The sequence below is a fragment of the Protobothrops mucrosquamatus genome, unplaced genomic scaffold, assembly GCF_001527695.2.
Source record: "Protobothrops mucrosquamatus isolate PMUCROS unplaced genomic scaffold, P.Mucros_1.0 scaffold41, whole genome shotgun sequence".
Classification (NCBI taxonomy): Eukaryota; Metazoa; Chordata; class Lepidosauria; order Squamata; family Viperidae; genus Protobothrops; species Protobothrops mucrosquamatus.
The window spans coordinates 1,560,745-1,581,018 of record NW_015386423.1 but is presented as its reverse complement, the minus strand read 5'-3'; the positions used below and the strand labels follow the sequence as shown (position 1 = coordinate 1,581,018).

Sequence of the window (20,274 nt, the reverse complement as noted above, 5' to 3'; positions counted from 1 at the left end):
AGGGCGGAATTGACTCAGAGCAGTAGCCTGTTGGGGAAGGAGTATAATACCATCAACCTGATTGATAAATAAACTATATTGTGTACAGATTTGCTATGTCATGATGTCCAGTCCTTGGAAAACAAAGAACCCTCATACTTACTAGAAGCAGATCCACTGCTTTTTCTGCAAAGCAGGCAAGGATCCAGGATAGGAATACAAAGGACTCCTTTACAAACACTTCTCTTAGTCTTTCACTGCTGCATTAGAACTAGTTCTTGGGAAATCTTGCTGAACTTTTGGATCACTGCACTCCCCATTTTGGACATGAAGTTCCAAAACAGTTATTAAAAGCAGGACATCTCATTAAACCAGATGGTCTTTATTTCAGTGCCAGTATTACAGATACAACACAAATGTCCCAGAAGAACAAATTCAAATGGAACCCAGGACTGACAGACTCAGGAAATGAAAGGGGGGTGGGTGGGAGGGAGCAGGAAGCAGCTTTGCAGTGGAGTCTTGAGACGAGTCTTTCTGCAGCTAATGCCCCCCCTCCATCTCTAAGCAGTTTGCCCAGGATCACACTCTTCCTTTCTACTCATCCTACCACAGCTGACAGCCAAGGAACAGACAAAAGGAGGTCCAAGATTTGGGATTGGGGCACATTGAAAAATGACCTGCTAGAGCAGTCAGTCTTGTCCATCATGATGCTTCTTCAAAGAGGCACTGGCCCAAAATGGGCTTGGCTTCACTGCCCATTGTCCTGCCAAATCCTCTAAGCAGTGTTTCTGTCCAGAATAGCAGATCCATACAGGGCTCAAATCACTGCTCACCAGGGTTGCAGTCATGTGTAGAAAAGGGCCCCAACATCAGGGGAACCCAAGGAGAAAAGAAGGGCACCAGCTTCCTTGAACAAAAGTGTCTAAAGATGGTAACCCTGTAAGGAGCCAAGCCAAACCCAAACCCATCTCACCCACCCATCTGCTAAACAAAAGGCGGCAACAGCAGCAGCAGCCCCCTTCCCAGGGGAGGGGGGAGAGAGCACGTGTCCCAATGTGCCCCCCCTTCCCCAAACAAGGGAACGTGGCGTCTGTGGTGGATGGGGCTCAGCAGTTCAGGAAGAGAAGAGAGAGTACGCAAAGTTTGAAAGAGAGATGCTTCAGGATGAGCAAGATCAGTCCTCCTCCTTCTCCTCTGAAGCAGCAGCAGCAGCAGCTCCCCCAGCCACAGGGAGGCTGGGGAGCCTCTGGAGTCACAGGCTCTGCCCAACGTTCCTTTGGCCAACCAGGTAGGGTGAGGAGAGCAGAGCTCACTGCCAGGATTGGGGAGGGAAAGAGTTGACCTCTGCCAGGTCCTGCATTGCCGAGCCCTTGTGGTTGTATGTCAACTTGATCCGCATGCGGAGCTGTTGCTGCAAAAAACCAGAGAGGTGAAAACTGAGTAGGGGATGGAGAGGAGCCAAGGTCCAGCCCTGGCTAAATAAGAGAAGAGTACAGCGAAGGAGAAGAAGCAAAAGCTGCATCTTCCTTTGCCTCCCTCTTCAACTGGCCCATCCCTGTTAAAGGCCATCTGAAGGGAGGCTGGAGAGCCGCCTCACTTGTGTACCTTTTGCGGATTCAGGACTTTGATGACTTGTGTGATGGTCCCTGTGTTAAATGCTGGGATGCTGCTGCTGCTCGGAGACAGGAGCTGCAGCTGGAATGTCTAGAGGGGAACCAACAAGGGAGCTACGCTGATTTCTCAGCAATGGCAAGCAATAAACATTCTGCAAGGCTGCTTGCATCAGTTTTCTGATGGCCAAACCGTATCTTATGTTAGCCTTATCCCCACCTGAAAGACCTGACCCACCTTTGGTACTGCAGCCTGGAAAACAAAATCTGTCATGTCCAAATCAGTGCTGTTGGACGCCTGTATGGTGATGACGGTGACACTGGGGTTTGTATTGGAGCGCTCAAAAGCAAAATCAATCTTCAGGCCGTTCTTGTTGTAGGCTGTGATTGGAGGAATGCCTGTGGAGAAGCAGCACTGCTCAAGTCCTCGGGCTGCCTGAAACCTTCCTTACTTTTTAGAAGCTCAGATTCCAACACCCTCACGGGCAGGGATGCGAGGAACCAAGCTGCAGGAGAAAGCCTGTCTTTTCCTTCTGGAGTGGTGTCCTGGCAACTGCCTGGACCGGTCCCTGCAGTTTTCTTGGCAAGGTTTTTGGAAGGGGTTTGCCATTGCCTCCTTCTTAAGGCTGCCCCAAGGCCATCCAGCTGGCTTTGTGCCTAAGGTGGAACTAGAAATCAGAGACTCCCGTTTCTAGTCTGATATCTTCCCCATGATACCACAATGGCTATGGAAACCAGGCTATGATAACCAATATTACAACACAACCCGAGAACAACCCTGTTTGCTTGAGTAGGTTTGATCAGCAATATTCTTTTTTGTTTTTAATTGGGGTTCCCAAGTCATCTTGAGAAATATCTTTAATAGAAAGGAGTGAAGTACATTTCTATACATCAGCAATTCCTTTCCATATATCAGCCTAGCTCAAGTCCAGAGTGTTCTACATTCTCACCAGAAGGTATATCATTGAAGATGGGTGGTGAAGAAAGTCCGTCCAACAGAAATGGAGACTGTGGTATCTGTGGGGCAGGAGCTGGAAGACCTGCAAAAGCAACACAGAAAACCCTATGGCTCCCCAAACCTGCGGTTCCCAACATCCTGTTTTTCTCCCACCTGAAAACACAGGATTTCACCTGTTGTTGGATTGAGATCCCCAAGAAGGTCCAGCAGCTCCCCACCAGCAGAAGCTGCCTTGCTGGAAGGGGCCGTTGATATGACGGGAGTGATGTCATTGCTTCCCAAAAGATCCAGTAGGTCATTGGCCTAACGAAAAACACGGAGACAACTTATCTGGACAAAAGAGCATGCAACTCAGAAGAAAACACCCAGGGAAGTAGCTAAGCAGGGGAATTTCTGATGAGGAATAGCAAGAAAATCATCAACTGATCTTGTGGTAGTTTATGCCACTCTTGTTGACAGCATGAATTCCACAAAACATTCACTTTTCTTACCTGGCTGGCTGGTGGCAAGCTGGACAGAGGTGGCTTGGTCTCCAAGACTATTGGCTCTGCTTCCCCATTGGGCTGAGTAACATCTGTAGGACCGTTAGCTGCCAATTTCTCCAGAACTGGCATACGTTCAAGCAGTGCTGACCTGCAAGGGAGCAAGGTAATCCTAATCCTATGGTTCTATTCACATGGGGGATTGGGGTAGAAGCAATTGCCCGTTGCAGAGGATCTCTCTGATAAAGGGACAATGGCCAAAAAAAAATGTCTTTCTGTAGCAGAGACACATCAAGCCATCAGCTAAGCTCGTTCAGCTGGTGGCAGGCACTTGTGACGTATGTTTAGGAGATGGAAGATCAATAATAGGGGTTTTCTGTTAGGCATGACATATTATACAAACACAAGAACAATGTTACTTTATTTGGTCTTAGGGTATATTAGGCTATGTGAACCCAGCCGGAGATATAGTTTTGCAAAGAATTTAGGAAGTGGGCAGTTACAGTTGATACACTCTGAGAGATGCAGGATAAATATCCTTAAATTTCTGATGTGTTTCTCAGACAATCTTATGTTGTCTACTACTATCTGCCCAAACAGCAAATGTGACTTCTAAACTAATTAGAACACAATAACTATCCTCCAAAGAAATATCGGCTCTTCAATAAAGAGCTCTTTTACTAGCTCTGAAAAATGCATCATGACTGTGAAGATGTTAGGCTGACCTACTGATCAGAATCCTTTAATTTAGATTCTGTATCGATACAATGTTTGATTCTGTGTTCTTAGTTCAGAGAGGACATGCATGCCCTCAGAGTGATTCCAAGATAAAGTTGTGCCTCAGATCTAGAGCCATATATATTTCATTGTTCATACATATCAACAATGTATTCTAAAAATTCCAGTGGTAAACTAATGGCTTAGCTAGAGCAGCTAAAGACCAGCTGCTTCCCATGAATAAGACTCCTGCAAATCTGGAAGAGATGACAAACATACTCTGCAACTGCCGGAGTACAAGCCGTAGTAGTTTGTGATATGCTTTGGAAGAATGAGGCAGTGGGCTATTCGATGCTATTCGTACCCAACTGAGCCAAGATAATGCACGAAGAGCTGTGATATCAAGTCTATCTTTCAGCAGGAGTCACTCTTCAGTCTCCACGCATGCATCTCAAGGCGCCACCACCAGACAATGAAGGATGTGGAAAGGCAACAAGACTACCAATCCTGGGGCTTCAGTACTCACCTCATGTGGTCATACTTTTTGAATAAGGCATTGTACTCCACTGCCCTCTGCTGGAGCTCCACATCAATGCTGCTGCCATATATAGAGACCACCTTCTTAATGCGACTGTGGGGGGGGGAGGAGGGAGGGAGAGAGAGAGAGGGAGGGAAGGAAGGAAGAAATGGTGAAGGCAGCAGAGAAGAGCTTACTTTAGCAGGCCTGCCAGTTCCAAGCCTTTCACTACAGCAGGGTTGAGACACAACTACCATGGCCCTGGTGGCACTGAATGGATTGCCCATGGAAACATCTGGCCTCTGTCACCAAGTTTTCCTCTGAGGTTCAACCGAGAACACAGTGCTGGAGACTCCTCTTCCAAATGCCAGCTTCCTGGAGAGTTTGGCTCTTTTCAGAAGATTTTAAGCAGAGCTCCAGAGACTCAACTGCAAAGCCCAACCTCTTCCATAACCCAGGGAACTTACTTGACTGTGCAAGTGAACCGCGTTGAGAGTTTCATGATGGCAGTGAGGGCGTAGCCCCGTGTGACTGATGCCGTCAAGTTGGAGACAAGGATACTTTCCAGAACATCAAGGACTTCATCCTCTGTGACCTGGGCAAACCAAAGGTTTGGACAGGGGTAAGGAAGCTGGGAAAGCAGCCACAACCATCCTCTTCCCTTCTCCAGTCAACCAACCTGGATTGGCTCCTCCTCCTCACACTGACCGGATACCAAGAGATCTCCATATTCACCAATGCACCAGGAAGCCACCTGTACCAGGGGTTGCTAGCAGAGGAGAAGGAAAGGTGACAGTTCAGCCATGATTTCTGCCTCGAGACAATCAAAAGAGTGTTTCCGCCCACCGCCACTGGACTTACTTGGGAATAATCTCCCAGAATGGCTTTGTAGAGTTTCTGTACAGTGTAGGCATGCATCTCTATGCTGTTGGTAATGAGTTGGATAAGGTTGGGCACAGCATCATCACGAACATAGCTCCCTGCCTGGAGTGGGTGGGGAAAGGTGACGGTATTACTCCTTAGTCATGGTTTGGCACTTACAAAGAGGTTTCTATTGGGGAAGCTACAGATGTTGGACCAGTAAATTATATTCCTCCATTTTTAAAGTGGGGAGGAGGTGTTATATAAAAATATAATAGAATGCAAAGTTCTACTCTATAAGCACTTATAGTCTGACTGATTTAAAGTGGTCAGATAAAAGTTATTAAACTGATAAAATAAAATGCTATACCAGCATAATATAGTTGCAAAATTCCAGTGTCCAACTCTCCTCAAAACAGCTTAGTCAGTGACTGTTCAAAACTATGATGGCACTAAGCAAATGGTGGTTATGACCAGTCCTCAAGAATTCTGCCCATTCCCACACCCTCTCATACACATGATCAAGATCTGGGCACTTGGCAGCTCATTTGAGCTCACCACTGGTTGCCGCACATGGTTGCTATTTGTGATCTTCCCTGCCAGTGTCCAGGCCGGCAGGGAAGGCCACAAGTCACTGGGATAAATCTCCCTATCTTCTCCAACCAGTGCCTGTCATGTATCCTCTAGCACAAGGGTCCACAACCCCCTTTCCGCAGACTGGTACCAGTTTGTGGCCAGTTGGGAGCTGAGCCGCGCAAGTGGCAGGCGAGTGTGCGAAGCTTCATTTGTGCATGTGCGGGATCTAGGCTGCATGCGTGAAACCATCCCCCTCCTCGCCACTATTGCTGCCTGTCAGTCTGTGGAGCCAGAAAGGTTGGGGAGCGCTGCCCTAGCAGTCCTGTACACACCCTCCAACCTTCATTGCACCTCCCTCTCACACATGCTCCTCCCCCTCACACATTCTCCTCCACCCTTCCCTGCACCCCTGCATCCCCTGTCACTTCCTCCCCCATCCAGCATCCCTTGCAATTTCCTGCTGGCTTCCCTACTGACTTTGGTTGCCTTGCCTAATAGGTGTGGGATTCAGTTAATGATGGCAATCAGGACTGCAGAGGACAAGGGCGCTTTACAACCACATTATGGTACTTAGCAATGGAAATTCCATTCCCAATTGCTGTCGCCAGCCAAAGACTGCTGCAATGGCAGATCCTCAGAAAGAATTTTGTGCTGATGTTTTTACTGCACATTGAAAGAATAAACAGAGAAAGTGCAGAGGGGTTCTTAAGTGGCCTTGCAGTTCCGAGAGGGAGAAAGGGCTTCTCAAGAGGTTGACACAGCATGAACTATTTAAAATGATCTCCAATAATCTGCATTATTTGCAGATGGCCATTGCAAATAATAAAATAATGTATTCAATTTATGTGCCATCTGATTCCCAAAGACTCTGGGCACTTTACTAATTGTTAAAAACATTCTAAACAAGAAAAAAATATAAATAAAAAGAACAGAGGCAGCAGAAGCTAACAAACTCAGATGGGAACAAAAAAAAAAGGGGAGGGGGAGGGGGAGTTTTCAATCACATTGGTCAAAGGCCAAGTGAAGGGCCAGGTCCTCAGAGCCCTTTGAACTGCCAGTAGGACGGGCTGTTCAAATCCTGGGAGAATCTAATTTCCAAGGGCTGGCACTGAGTCAGAGAAAGCGCTTAGATAGATGGCACTATTTAATTGAAAGAAACATGCCAACCATACCAATCTGGCAGGTATTATAGGAGACGGGCAGTCCCTCAAGGAACATCCTAGGCCATCCAGGGCTATATAGGCAGGACTTGAGTCACATCTAGAAGCAACCTCCCAATCGGTGCAGTCCCTGCCATGTGTGGCATGCTTGGCTAACTGGGCCCTTCCTGCCCACCTCTAGCCAGGGGAGCCCCTGGCCCTCTTTCAACGCACAGCAGCCGCCAGTCAGACGACGAGGGGCAGAGCAAGATCCCACTCGGCACCCACTGAAGGAAGACGCACCAGAAGGCCTGGCATACGTGAAATCACGGTGAAGCCTCTGTAGAAGGCATACTTACCGTTGTCAAGACTCGCATGATGGTATCTATGTGCCAGCGTTTAGAAGGAGCGTATCTGGAAAATCAATAAACATATGTTCAGAGAGGACCGTATGCCACTATCTGCTCAACAATTTCCCAATTTCCCCACATATTCAAGCGCAATACTGGAGTAATCTCGATTGTGTTGCAGACATTTGTGAACTGAAGTTAAACCCTGCACTGGGGTAGAGGGGGATTTCAGGGGGAGCAATGATCATCATCCTTATCTAGTTTGGTGCTCAATGGCATCTGCGCCATCTTGCAGGAAGCATGGCCTAACAACATGATTCCAGCACACAAATGCACCACCCTTTCTCCAATGTGCTGCAATTTAACGTAACTGTTCAAGTCAATACAGCAGCTAAGAGTAGGGTGGCAGAGCACTGCAAAGGGCAAAGGTCTCTCCAGTCAACAGCTTCTGATCCAGACAGCAGTAAAATCCAAGGCAGCCCTTCTAGGTGTTCTGAGATAAAGCCAACAGACAGCAGCCTTTCCTACAACACAGCTTCTAAATCAGGCAAGTCCAACTTGCGGCCCTAGACAGCCAGTAATGCGACCTCACAAGATCGTAAACTTTTAACATTATATGAGTTATATACAATAACTATATTATATATTTTATATGAGGCCCAAGACAATGCCTTTTCACACAATGTGGCTCAGGCAAGCCACAAGGTTGGACACCCATGCTCTAAATGTTGGTGGTAGGACTAGAATGGGTGGAAAGACCGGCCAGAAATAAATTAATGGAAACTCTTAAGAAAACTTACTTTTCTGCTGCAAGAAATATTCCTGATGCACAATCAGCCTTGAACTCTGGCTCACAAGAATCCAAAAAATATAGCAACTCTTTCATCATTCCCCGAATGTTGTTCCCATTCACAAGAGCAAAGCTGAGTTCCATTGCGCGCCTGGGAAAGGTGAAAGGGATTCATTAGCCACAGGGTATCATCAGGAAATGACACCCCAATTTCACCTGATGCGGAAGGAAGAAGCTGGGGCCCTGTAAGAACCATGGCGCCCCTGAGGGTATTTCTGGGGTGGTGGGTGTGCCTCTCAGTGAGTTGCGTCTACCAAGTCATTCTCAAGTGCCATCCCGCATCTGCATGAATCAAGAGGCCAGACTGTTTCCTTGCCAATGAAGTTATCAAATTTTGAATAGGTCCCAACCCATAAAGAACCCTCCCTGTCCCCAAATGGCTAAGCACAATCATCATCTCCAAGGCAGTAATGACTACCAACCTCTGACATTTCAATACTTCAACAACAATAATTTGCTAGGACAGCTTAATGATCAACCAGTAGAACTTGCCTTAATTAGTCACTGAAAAATTAAGAAATCCATTTAAACTGTGGAAGATATCCATTCTTTTTTACATATATGCTCATTAACAACAAGCCATGACAAATTGCTAAACAGCCCTTCTTTCTTCTGACATCCTAAATCTCTTATCTATAAAGAGTAAATTTATTAAATCTGTCCCAAGAAGACTCAAAATTCCACAAAGCTGAAATTCTGTAGGAGGCAGATCTCTTTTTTGATGCAAAAGCAATCTTCTCAATGTTAGAAGGGATGAAAAAGATATAAGTGAATCTGACCTAAGCTGACGCATTTTGAAAGTGCAAAGATTTCTATTTTTTCAATTGTGGGACTGCATTTTAAAACTATGGGTAACATCTGTAAAATGCTGTGAGATTTGAAAAATTATATTTTATAGCCTTGCCCCACCTACCCCACTGGCTCTTACAACTCCACCCTGCCTTCCAAGACTTCCAAATCTGTTAAGATTTTCAATGAATACTTAGTTCTCAACACAAAACGTTTAAAGAATAAGCAAAACTGCAAGCTATTCTTAGGGCGCTTTATTATAATTTTTTCTCCATAGAAAAGGACAAAGAAATTTACTAGTGGATAGATTACTCCAAAGATTTCCAGGGCTGCTGAGATCCACATCTTGACATAAAAAGCATTCAGAATGCGGCAGAAGCCACCCCAGAAAAAACAATACTTTGGATATAGTAGTTGGCTCTTTGGGAAAGACTAGCTGAAAAAGAAAAAAAGGCAGAAAAAACACAAGGCAGCTAAAGAGTAATCTGTAATCACAGCCTGGCCTTTCCTTCCAGCTTCATTCACCGTTTGATGGAGACATCCAGATCCTTTAAGCAATCCACAATGGTGCTCCGATGTCGCTGGACAGCATTGTGGTCAGTCTGCACAGTTTTCAACAAGGATGTCAAAGCTACATATCTGAGGAACAAGAAATGAATACTTTAGATGATGGCAGCTGCTCTGCATTGCAGCACACTGAAGGGCTCCTGCAGAGAGCAAATGGGCAGTCAAGTCTACCCAAAGCTCCCGGAATCAATTTTGGTCAGCTAAGAAATAAAAACATCTCATCATGGCAAAAGAACCTAGATTGAACAACTGTATTAGAGTGAGCAGAAAATAAGTTCCTGGCCACACTTAAGAGATGCCTGGTGCTGACCAGGATGTCAGGCCAGTTCCAATCATAACATGCATTGATAGGCTTACCTTATATTCTTGTCATTATTGAGTAAAAACCGACCAAGAATGTTAATGGCCAGCACCTGCAGAGAGAGAGATAGACAAGGTCACAAAGAACCTCCTGTCAGAATTTCCCGCTCTCCAACAGAAAATGTCTGGGGGGGGGGGGCAGAGTTGGAATAGCAAGGCAAGACATTGATTGGTCAACCAAGGAATTAAAGCATATAGCTAAAATCCCACTGGTGCCCCAATCAGACTTTTCCTTCTGAAAAGTTCTGGTACTCCTGAGGAAGCCTGGAAAAGCTCCAATATGGCAGCCACTGTTCCTTGAGGACCCACAGAGCCAAAGTGACGTACTCTCAGGCCGCTTTCAGACTTTATGTCCATGATAGTTAAGACGGTTTCATAAAGAATGGCATTTCCCACATTTTTGCTTGTTTCCGTGTTTGTGGCCACCTGGAATACAAAGGATGGTTTACAATTTTCTGGTTTCCAGCCCAAGACTTCCCAACCACCTGCCCATAATCCTCTCACCTGTGCAAGAATATCATTCATTGCTTCACTGGAGTCATCATCATTTCGGCCCAGAATTCTCAGCAACCGCAGGATTCGAACCTGGAAAAGATTACATCTGTTGTCTCGGGTTCCTGAAGATGCCTTAAAGAGCAAGCCAATTCTGCTCCGTCTTCAAAAAAACTGACCTGCAGAAAGGGGTCACTGATACCCGAAACATCATGCTCTGGAGAATAGCCTGACATAATAAGGTTTTTCAGAATGCGAACAAGCTGGGGTACAAGCTGAAAAGAACACAGAGATATCAGGAGTTTGATTTTGGACTCTATGACCTATGGTTCTATTTGATGAATCTCTTACAAAGAAAAGCCCCTTTGCTTAGCTTCTCGTCAGCATATTTAACACTTAGGGATATTTTTTATTGCAGTCTTGTAGGATGGCAGCAGTCCATACCTCAGCACAGAAACAAAAAAAAAAAAGGCGGCAGTGGCAATATGTAAAGTGGTGGAGTGGGGTGTCATCATAATGGCAAAAATCTCTGAACAGGCTCAGGTGGCTCCTATTAATGGAAGCCAACTGAATTCAGCCCTGAAATGTTTGGAACCCAGCCCATCCTTCTCCCTGCCTCTTTTCCCACAGAAAAATGGGTATTTTCTACTTAGGAAAGTGTTGCGGTTACAGCAATGCGAGTCTCTCCAAGTCTAGACTAGCAGGGTTAATCCAGCAGAGAAGAAGAGCAGGAGGACGACATTTGCCTCTATCAGCCTATAGCAAAGCATGCACTGCAGGGAGGGGGGGAAGTAAGGCAGCAGGGAACGCAAGCACCTTCTTACCTTTTCATTCTAACCCACCAGAACAGGATTCCAAGCAGAGAAAGGGGACAAAAGAGATGAAGGTAAGTACTGGGCAGAGAAGACTCAGCTTGCAGCATCAACCACCACCACCAGCCTAGCCTCAGACTCGAAACGCTGAGGATTCTCCTCTCCCAATCACAGTCTTCCCCAGGGGACAATTGCTTCCTTCCTTTGCATCCACTGGTGCCAGGCAAAGGCTAGTCCTCTCCAGCCTCAGGGCTAAGCGGTGGAAGCAATGGCAGAAGCAGCTCCTGCCTTGGCACACTTCGCTTTCAGTTATATCTGCTAGGCCATTAGTTCATAAAACAGAACAAGCCAAAGTTTAACAGGCAGAAAGGAGTGCTGCTTATCGTGGGTGTGTACAGGACGTGAAACATACATCCTGGTACACAATCAGGGACCCTCTTGCCACAATCAGGACCAGAAGCTTATTCTTCTCACTGAAAGGACAAGAACAGGGACCCAACTGCACAAAACTCTCAGATGGTCTCACCTTTCTGAAGTGGGCAAGCATGTCTGGGCTTCTTTCACACATTTCAGTGAGGAGGACAACGGAAGTGTGAAGGACACCTGTGTGAAGGAGCACATGAACCTATGTTTTATGTGGCCACTGCAGCATAACGTTAGGGAAAGATGCTGTGGCTAAAAAGAATTATTACCGTGGTTTTTCTCATTCAGCAGATTCTTTGTGGCTGGCAGAAACATCTCCATCAGCTCAGGAACCTTCCTGATCACATGAACTGCACAAAGGGCTGCCTGCAAATAAATGAGAGGGATCAGCACACTTTAAGTACTTGTTCAGGGCTCCCCAGAGAAATAGGCTATTTTATTTGGATTTAATTCAAGTTCTGGAATTTACAAAACTGGGCAGAAACATTTGAAGCCTGCAAGAATAGGAGATATACACACTGCCAAGAGAAAGGCAACAACTAGAGCAATGATCCCATAAGTACAGCCTCCTTCCTCTAACAGTTGAAATAAAGTAAGCCAAAGTCTGCATGTAAGAAAAAAACCACTAACGGCAGAAAAAATGTCACTTAGTCTCTCAATGAGATACCTTTTTCCTCAGGTAGGAGTTAGAAGTCTTCAGAAGCTTCTCCACCTCCCCAGCAAGGTCCCGGCACATTTCAGAAGAGCCCATGCAGCCCAAGGTGCAGAGTGCCAAGCCCTGCACATACTGCGTGCTGTGATTAAGGTCACTGCAGATGAAGAAAGCAACAGGTTAAGGAACTACCAGGAAGAAACCAAGAACGAGAGAGGAAGCGCATCAGATGTTGCCTCCGGACAGCCAAACTCAACTGTGAACGTTCACCTGCCAATGTGTGCATTGCAAATGAAATAGTTTCTCAACCAAGAGAGAGAGTTAAAGTCTCTGGAAGCCTCTGGCCAAGAATCCCTAGTCACCTTGTGCACCATAATGATACGCCAGACGCCTACATATTGAGAGTGGGAAGTTTGTGCTCTGTTCCAGCTCAATTCAACTACCTGACTGTCTCTTACATTCTATGCAGGAACGCTTCTCTTTTCTGTCTGAGGCAGGAGAACACAGATTGCTCAGAATCAAGTCCCAAGCATTAGATCAAGATTTCTTACTTCCACCCTCAGTCCCAGGAAAGCAAGCAGCCTTACTTCTTGATGCAATTGGTCATGAGGAGATGAACATCCTGCCTCTCATCCAAGAGTAACATGGCTCCAAGATATCCAATGCGCTTGTCTGTGAACTTCTGAGAGGCAATCAGTTTTAGGCACTCCAGCTGCAAGGGGGACAGTGGATGTCACATTTAAGCTTTAGCATTTTTATTACAGGAAGATCTTTACATGGCCAAAGTGATCCCCGCCCAAAAATTCAAGGCTGTGAATAAGCTTGGAAAACATAGGCTGCCTGATACTCTTGTGTTTCCAATGCCCAGATCAGCCTCGGCTGCTGCAGGAGAAATAAAATCTGTGTCTACAGGGCAGCAATGACCAAAAAACAATATTCCCCTTAGAAAAGGATAACCTGAGTGTCAGATGGGCTGCAAATGTATGGAAATGCCCAAGGCATCTCCAATTCAGCATGCTACTCCCTTGCCTTGGCAAGCCAATAAAAAAGATTTCTACAGTATTCATGTATGCAAATACGTATATACAGTATAGGACTCACATGGCCACCTATCTCACATGGAGATCCCACGCAACTCACAACATTCAATAAAAACATAATTAAAGCAGAACAATCCCCACCAAGTGCCAGGCCAACCAACAGTAATCTTCTAGCTCAACCCCCATTCTAGGGCAAGTACAGCTTGTAACATTACAAAAATGTCACTTTTATTAGTTTTCAAAACACAATTACAAAAAAGAAAAACCAAACATGAATATCAAATCCACCCGTGCCCAAAACAAAATCCTACAGGATATAAGAAAACCGGTTAAGTCAAGCAAAGAAAAAGTAACAGCTATCGCATAGCATAATAATTATATCAACATCAAAAATACTAAGTCAGAAATGTGAATTACCACGCCGCCTTTGGGCTCACAGGACCTCAAATATTTTGAAAGCGCTTTGAGAACCATCTCAAAAGAGGATTTGGAGAAATTAAATGAGAAAGCTTTAAGCTGCCTTAATTGCATACTGATGCAGTTTTGGCATACCTGAGGCTGATAGGAGTAAACAGGTGTGGTTTAAATGTTTAATGTGCAGGCTCAACACCGGTTTTCTCTATCTGCAGGGGCTGCTGCTACAGCAATATTGCAAAGCTAGGTTCACTATGTGAAGGAGCAGCCACACCAATCAGGCAATAGGAAAACACTGTGCTATGTTGTTATGTAATGATGGATGGAGTCTGCAGCTGCCTCTGCTCCCCGTTATACAAATTGCAGAATGTGCTTGATAAATTCTGCAGAATGGTATGGCATGGGGAACAGGTAAAGGTGCATCATCTCACATCTGGGGGCAGGAGGGGTGATCTATTTGTCCCAAGTCAGATCAAAGCTGGCTTAATACCTGAAGTCTTATTTGAAAGACACCAACCTGGGGAAGGGCCTTTTGCCTGAATAATACCCATTCTCCTATTTTTCTGAAGTAACATGGGCTGCCATGAAACAAAATCCATGCTGTATAATGTGAAGAAATATTTTTTAGCCATCAATGGAAACTGAGAACCTCTTGCTCCCTAGTATCCCTCTCCTGCAGGAATGCTTCATGTCCAGGGTCTAGATTTCCAGGACAGAGGTAAGCTTGCCTGTTTACCATGCCAAAAGAAGGTGGCTCTCACCTGTCCAAAGTGGGCAGGATAGCCCAACATGTGCATATACAACAATTTAGCTACATTCCGGCAGCGGTATGTGTTGTCCTCTTCTCGAAAGGATGATCGGATAGCAGCGCATTCTTTCTGAATCATCTCTCTTTCTTCTGCCTGTGTGCGTGCAGTCCGGATGGTCCGGATCAACTCCCGGAGTCTGATGGGGGCTGGCATCCTCTAATAAATGGAAAATAGATAAAATCAATGGATGCAGACACATGACAGTTGCAGAATTTTCCAAATAACAACCTCTCGGGTAATTTTATCTCCATTTCTAGTATTTCTTATGGTTAATTCAGGACTGCCATCCTAAGCCAGCAGTCTCAGACTATTCTACAGAGTGCAACCCATGGATGTGTGGAAATAACAATACCTTTATTGCTGACAAAGAATGCCCCCTAGATTTAAAATAGAATGTATCTGTATTTCCTACTTGAAAAAAAAGGCAATGCTCTCTTCTGTATTCACATCAGCTCAAAATATGGATATGCTTCTTCCAGAAGATACAGGTGGTCTTCAGGTTATAACCACTTGTTCAGCGACTATTGAAATACCAAATTATGACTGGTAGTTATGATCAGTGTTTGGAGTTGCAGCTGTTGTGTCATTGCGATCTGGGCACTCAGCCCCCAGCTTGTAACTACCACATTGCAATGAGCCACAATCACTTGATTTCTGATATTCCCTGCTAGCTTCCCAAAAGCAAAGTCAGTTAGGAAGCTATCAGGAAGTCCAAAGTCAAAGCCATGTGAGGTTCTTGCTTAACAACCCATGAGGTCTTTGTTTAATGACAGTTACCAGGGACTGCTGTAACTGCTATCGTAAGTCCCCGTGGTTACAGGCTGCTTAGCAATGGCAATTCCCATCTCAATTGCCTATAGAGGTAAGCTAAGTACTACTGGTACTCCCGAATGACTCCATGTAACTTCACAAGACACTTTTTAAGTAAAAGAGATTTTCCTATGGGAGATAAGTTGTCCCCAGAAAAATAATATAAATGCTATTGAGGTGGGAGGAAGACTATTTTTAAAAAAATAATAAAAAAATAGATAAATAAATAAATAAATGGAACTCTAGAAAAGCTCCAGGTAGATTGATTTCAAAATTATGTTAATAATACAAGACACATTGCCATAGTTTTGACAGTAACATAATTGTGAATGGATGCAATGTCAGACTATATGCTGCTTAAAACTGCAAGAAGCTGCCAGAAATGCTAATCCATTCAAGTAAGTACTAGGTAATTTTATTAAAGAACTTTCAGAGCTAGCATCAATCCCTCCCGTATTAGTTGCAAGTCCTCCTTCAGCGGAATAGTTGGTACCCAAAACTGATTTCATAAGGTCCTCCTCACACCCCACTTCAAGGGCTGTTACAGAGCCACCTTTATGAAAGTCTTGAAGGAAATATTAACATCATTTGTTCTTAAGTTGTATTTCATAACATAAACCATGTTTATTTTTTCTACTACCTTACAAAACCAGCAGCTATCAAACATCACAAGAAGTCAAATTTATTGTACAGTTAGATGAGAAGGAACAACTAAACGATTCCTGGGAACATACCAGTGAAATGCAGGGTAAAGCGAAAGAATGCTAGTCCAAGAGGACCAGTGGAATCAAGATGGGCATCCTGTATTTCTAAAGTAAGTTCATCGAGAAGAGAATATATTGTGAAAAGCTATAAAAACTATAGATCTGTCAGTTTGACACCTATACTGTACAGGGTACATCTTTGAACATAACAATTAAATAACAAATTAAATGAATAGAGGAACCAGATTTAGATAGAACATGTTAATGGAACGGAGAGATTTCACTTCTGTTATCTGTGTTTAATTTCACTCTGCTAATTGAAGACACCCAGGCCTGCTCAGAAGCAGCCCAAAGACTGAAGAGCTCTTATTGCATTAACTTAATGTTATAGTTTGAGATATAGTGCATTGAACCATAAACAAACCACACAGGCTGAATTAGCACAAGACCGCCAGGCTAATGGTGATGGGATACTTTGTGAATAAGCAATGGATTCGTAACTGGCTGACCAACCGCACTCAATATGTAGTCCTCAATGGAACTACATTTATGTGGAAGGAAGTATGCAGTGGGGGTACCCCAAGGCCCTGTTTTAGGCCCAGTACTCTTCAACATCTCCATCAATGATTTGGATGAGGGGATAGATGGGGAACTCATCAAATTTGCAGACGACACCAAGCTGGCAGAACACTCCAGAAGATAGGCTTAAGATACAGAAGGATCTTGACAGACTTGAACATTGGCCACTATCTAACAAAATGAAATTCAATGGTGAAAAAAGTAAGGTTCTACATTTAGGCAAAAACCAAATGTACAGGTATAGTATAGGTCAGTGGTGGCGAACCTATGGCACAGGTGCCAAAGGTGGCACTCAGAGCCCTCTCTGTGGGCACGCGCGTCGTCGCCCCAGTCCTAGGCCTTCAGCTGGGTTTTATAAAACCTTTTCACTTTAGGCCTCCGCCGCTGTATACAAAAAAAAAAAGGTTCAATCAATCAGTCAATTTCAACTTCTCGCAGGAAAAAAAAAATCTTGCAGAGTTGGAATTGATTGATTGAACTTTTTAGTCCCACCAAGTCTGCTGTTACCACCGCAGCCACGCCCACCCAATGGGCCACACCCACCCAACGGGCCACACCCACCCGGCACCCGACGATGCATAAGTGGGTTTTGGGTTGCAGTTTGGGCACTCGGTCTGTAAAAGGTTCGCCATCACTGGTATAGGTGGTACCTTGCTCAATAGTAGCAACTGTGAGAGGGATCTCGGAGTCCTACTGAATAATCACTTAGATATGAGCAAGCAGTGTGCTGCAGCTGCCAAAAAAGCCAACATAAACTGCATTAACAGAGGGATAGAATCAAGATCACGTGAAGTATTAATACCACTGTACAATGCCTTGGTAAGGCCACACTTGGAATACTGCATCCAGTTTTGGTCACCACGATGTAAAAAAGATGTTGAGACTCTTTCTAGAGTCTTTCTAGACTCTTTCTAGAGAAGAGCAACGAAGATGATTAGGGGACTGAAAGCTAAAACATATAAAGAACAGTTGCTGGAATTAGAAATGTCTAGTTCAATGAAAAGGACTACTAGGGGTGACACAATAACAGTGTTCCAATATCTCAGGGGTTGCCACAAAGAGGGAGTCAAGCTATTCTCCAAAGCACCTGAAGGCAGGACAAGAAGCACTGGATGGAAACTAATCAAAGAGAAGCAACCTAGAACTAAGGGGAAATTTCCTGACAGAACAATTAATCAGTGGAACAACTTGCCTCCAGAAGTTGTGAATGCTCCAACACTGGAAGTTTTTAAGAAGAGATTGGACAATCATTTGTCTGAAATGGTATAGGGTTTCCTGCTTGAGCAGGGGGTTGGACTAGAAGATCTCTAAGGTCCCTTCCAACTCTGTTATTCTGTAATTGTTTGACTACTGTACAGCTTAAAAGTGTCTATAAATTAAATCTACATGTTTAGGGCTATTCCAATGGATGTTATTTCTTTGTCATTATTACAAATTATCTGTGATTTCTTGTCTAGCAATTTCTCAAGATTAATGCCAACTAAACTACAAAATTACAAAAGTCTTGTCTAAAATCTAAAAGTACATCAATACAAGTATGATTATTGCTCAGTTCCACTTGTTTATTTCATGTTTTCCAACCATGCTTCTTTACATATAACTGCAATCTCTTTCACATCATCAGGGCAAACTCATCACACTATTTTTCAGTATGAGGGAAGATGGCTATGAGATCCAAAAACTTTGTTAATTATCAACCGCTCCCTCTCCCAGCTACTAGAAGCAAGTTTTATTTAGAGTTAGGACTAGCTCTTCCAAAATCTTAAATCTAAGATGACAAATCTAAGATGTATTCCCCATTGCTCGTGGACAGGGCTCTGCTAAGCGAAGTCAAAAAGGATTGTTCAGAGACATTTGTATTAACTATCTTCCAAACTATTTTCATTATTTAGATCAGGGGTCTTCAAACTTGGCCTTTTTATGACTCGTGGACTTCAACTCCCAGAATTCCTCAGCCAGCGTAAGAGGGCCAAGTTTAAAGACCCCTGATTTAGATCTATCTGACTTAGATGCAGTATTAGTGAAGGTACACCAAAGTGTACTTGATATACCTTCAGTAATGCTTCTATAGGATGTAATGGGAATCCTATGTACAAATATGTATTGGTGCTGGATTTATTATCACCCTAAAATATAGCTTCCATGGCTATGATTTGATTGATTGCATTAATCCAGAATATTCACGCTGAAAGCTAGTGGAATTTAATGGTTAATAATCTGGGGGACCCAGATTAAAATTCTATCATTCAACAATATTCATTGTCTTTGTCTTCTAGACTAATCCACATCACAAGATGGTCACCTGGGGGAAAGATTAAAAGGAGACTCCTACATGTACCACCTTGAGCTCACAAAAGAAAAACAGGATTCAAAATCTGTCAGCAGGATGCTGCACACAATGTACTAAGTTATGCTATGGTTTATTTGGTGTTGTAGCATGCTAAACCATGGATAAAAACCAGCAATGTATTGTGATGACCTAACCCAGATAGTAATTTACAAAATCAATTTTCACAGACACAGGCAAATTTTTCAAATCAGAGGAGTTTACTTATGACAAACTTCCCTTTTTGCTCCTGAAAAATGTCATATACATTCCTAGGAGCTTTCCCTTCCACATCATGGAAATTTAGAAGTGTGTTCTGTTGAGGTTAGTACATACAGCTCTTGTATACCACTTCGGAAAAAGGAATGAGCTGGAAGAAGGCAATCAGAATAACCGAGGCTGAACCACTTTGGCTTAGAGAAAAAAAACCCCAGAACACTGAGAACGCTAACTAGCAAAACGGCCACTCAGGTGGACCCCATCAAAAAGAACACCAACTGCTTCTCCTCGGAGAGCAATCCCCGGGGCCGGTCCCAGGGTCGAAAGTCCCTGATGGCCTCATACCTATCAGACTTTTCTGGAGAAAAGCCGCCCGCCCGCCCACGCCGTCAATCCTTCCCGATGGTTCCCCCGAGCGGGACAGAGAAGGTGGGCCTGGGCTGCGTCCTCGGGGCCGGGCCGGCTCACCGGCGCACGACGGCCGGGGACGGTATTGGGGCTGAGCCGAGCCCGGGCCCCGCGCCGGGAAAAGCTCGGCCAGCCGCGAGGGGGGACTCGAGACGCGCCGGCCGCTTGGGGGGGAGCGCTCCGGCCTTGTCCCCCGCCTTTCCCCGAGCGCCCACTCACCGGGCCGGGTCCCTGCAGCGATGGCGGCGACAGCGGCAGGAGCCAGGCATCCAAAATGGCGGCAGCGGAACCAAAGCACCGATACCGCAGGCGGAGGAATTCTGCGGCCGGCACTTGCTAGTTTATCTCCGTCTGGACGCGGCGGTTACTCGCTAAGACTGTTAAGCGAGCGACCACCGGGTTAATCCCTTTCGCGGCACCGGCAACTCTCGCTGCGCGCGCGCCTGCGGCAGCCGCCCTCAGGACTCGTTTCTCAAGCGGAGGCGTCCGAGGTGGGGAACACGAAGACCGCTCCGCGGCAGTCACTAATGACGTCAGACGCCTGCCGAGTCACCGCGGCTATCGCGCCGGCCATAACTGCCCGGGTGAAACTCGCCGACGAGTATGAAGGTTCCGCCGAGGCTCACGTTTCTTCCTGAGCGCCTGTGAAGCGGAAAGAATGGGACCTGCGCTAGTGTGACGAGGCGCCGCGGATGGCCTCGCCGGCCAATGCTTGCCGGAGCAGATCCCTCTGCGCCTGGGGGAGGAAGGGGGCAACGGCGTTGCTGTTAAAAGTTCGGGCGTTGAGCCGCAGTCTCGCGGCGGACCGCGAGAACCAGCTCGCTGGAGAAG

The 20,274-nt window shown here is 45.2% G+C and overlaps 1 protein-coding gene across 1 annotated transcript; it reads right to left on the bottom strand.

Annotated features, from left to right (window-relative positions):
- Window positions 1-1,191: 1,191 nt before the first annotated feature.
- AP1G1 (adaptor related protein complex 1 subunit gamma 1) lies at window positions 1,192-19,681 on the bottom strand. Its single transcript, XM_015811453.1, has 23 exons — window positions 19,663-19,681; window positions 14,350-14,553; window positions 12,722-12,846; window positions 12,150-12,291; window positions 11,752-11,848; window positions 11,586-11,662; window positions 10,427-10,522; window positions 10,260-10,340; window positions 10,083-10,181; window positions 9,753-9,808; window positions 9,354-9,467; window positions 7,990-8,130; window positions 7,199-7,253; window positions 5,125-5,247; window positions 4,943-5,032; window positions 4,731-4,858; window positions 4,273-4,377; window positions 3,039-3,180; window positions 2,721-2,850; window positions 2,540-2,629; window positions 1,828-1,988; window positions 1,585-1,683; window positions 1,192-1,390 (listed from the first exon to the last, which is right to left on the bottom strand). The coding sequence occupies exons 2-23, from the start codon at window positions 14,548-14,550 to the stop codon at window positions 1,289-1,291; spliced, it is 2,454 nt and encodes an 817-aa protein (XP_015666939.1). The 5' UTR covers window positions 14,551-14,553; window positions 19,663-19,681; the 3' UTR covers window positions 1,192-1,288.
- Between the last annotated feature and the right edge of the window lie 593 nt (window positions 19,682-20,274).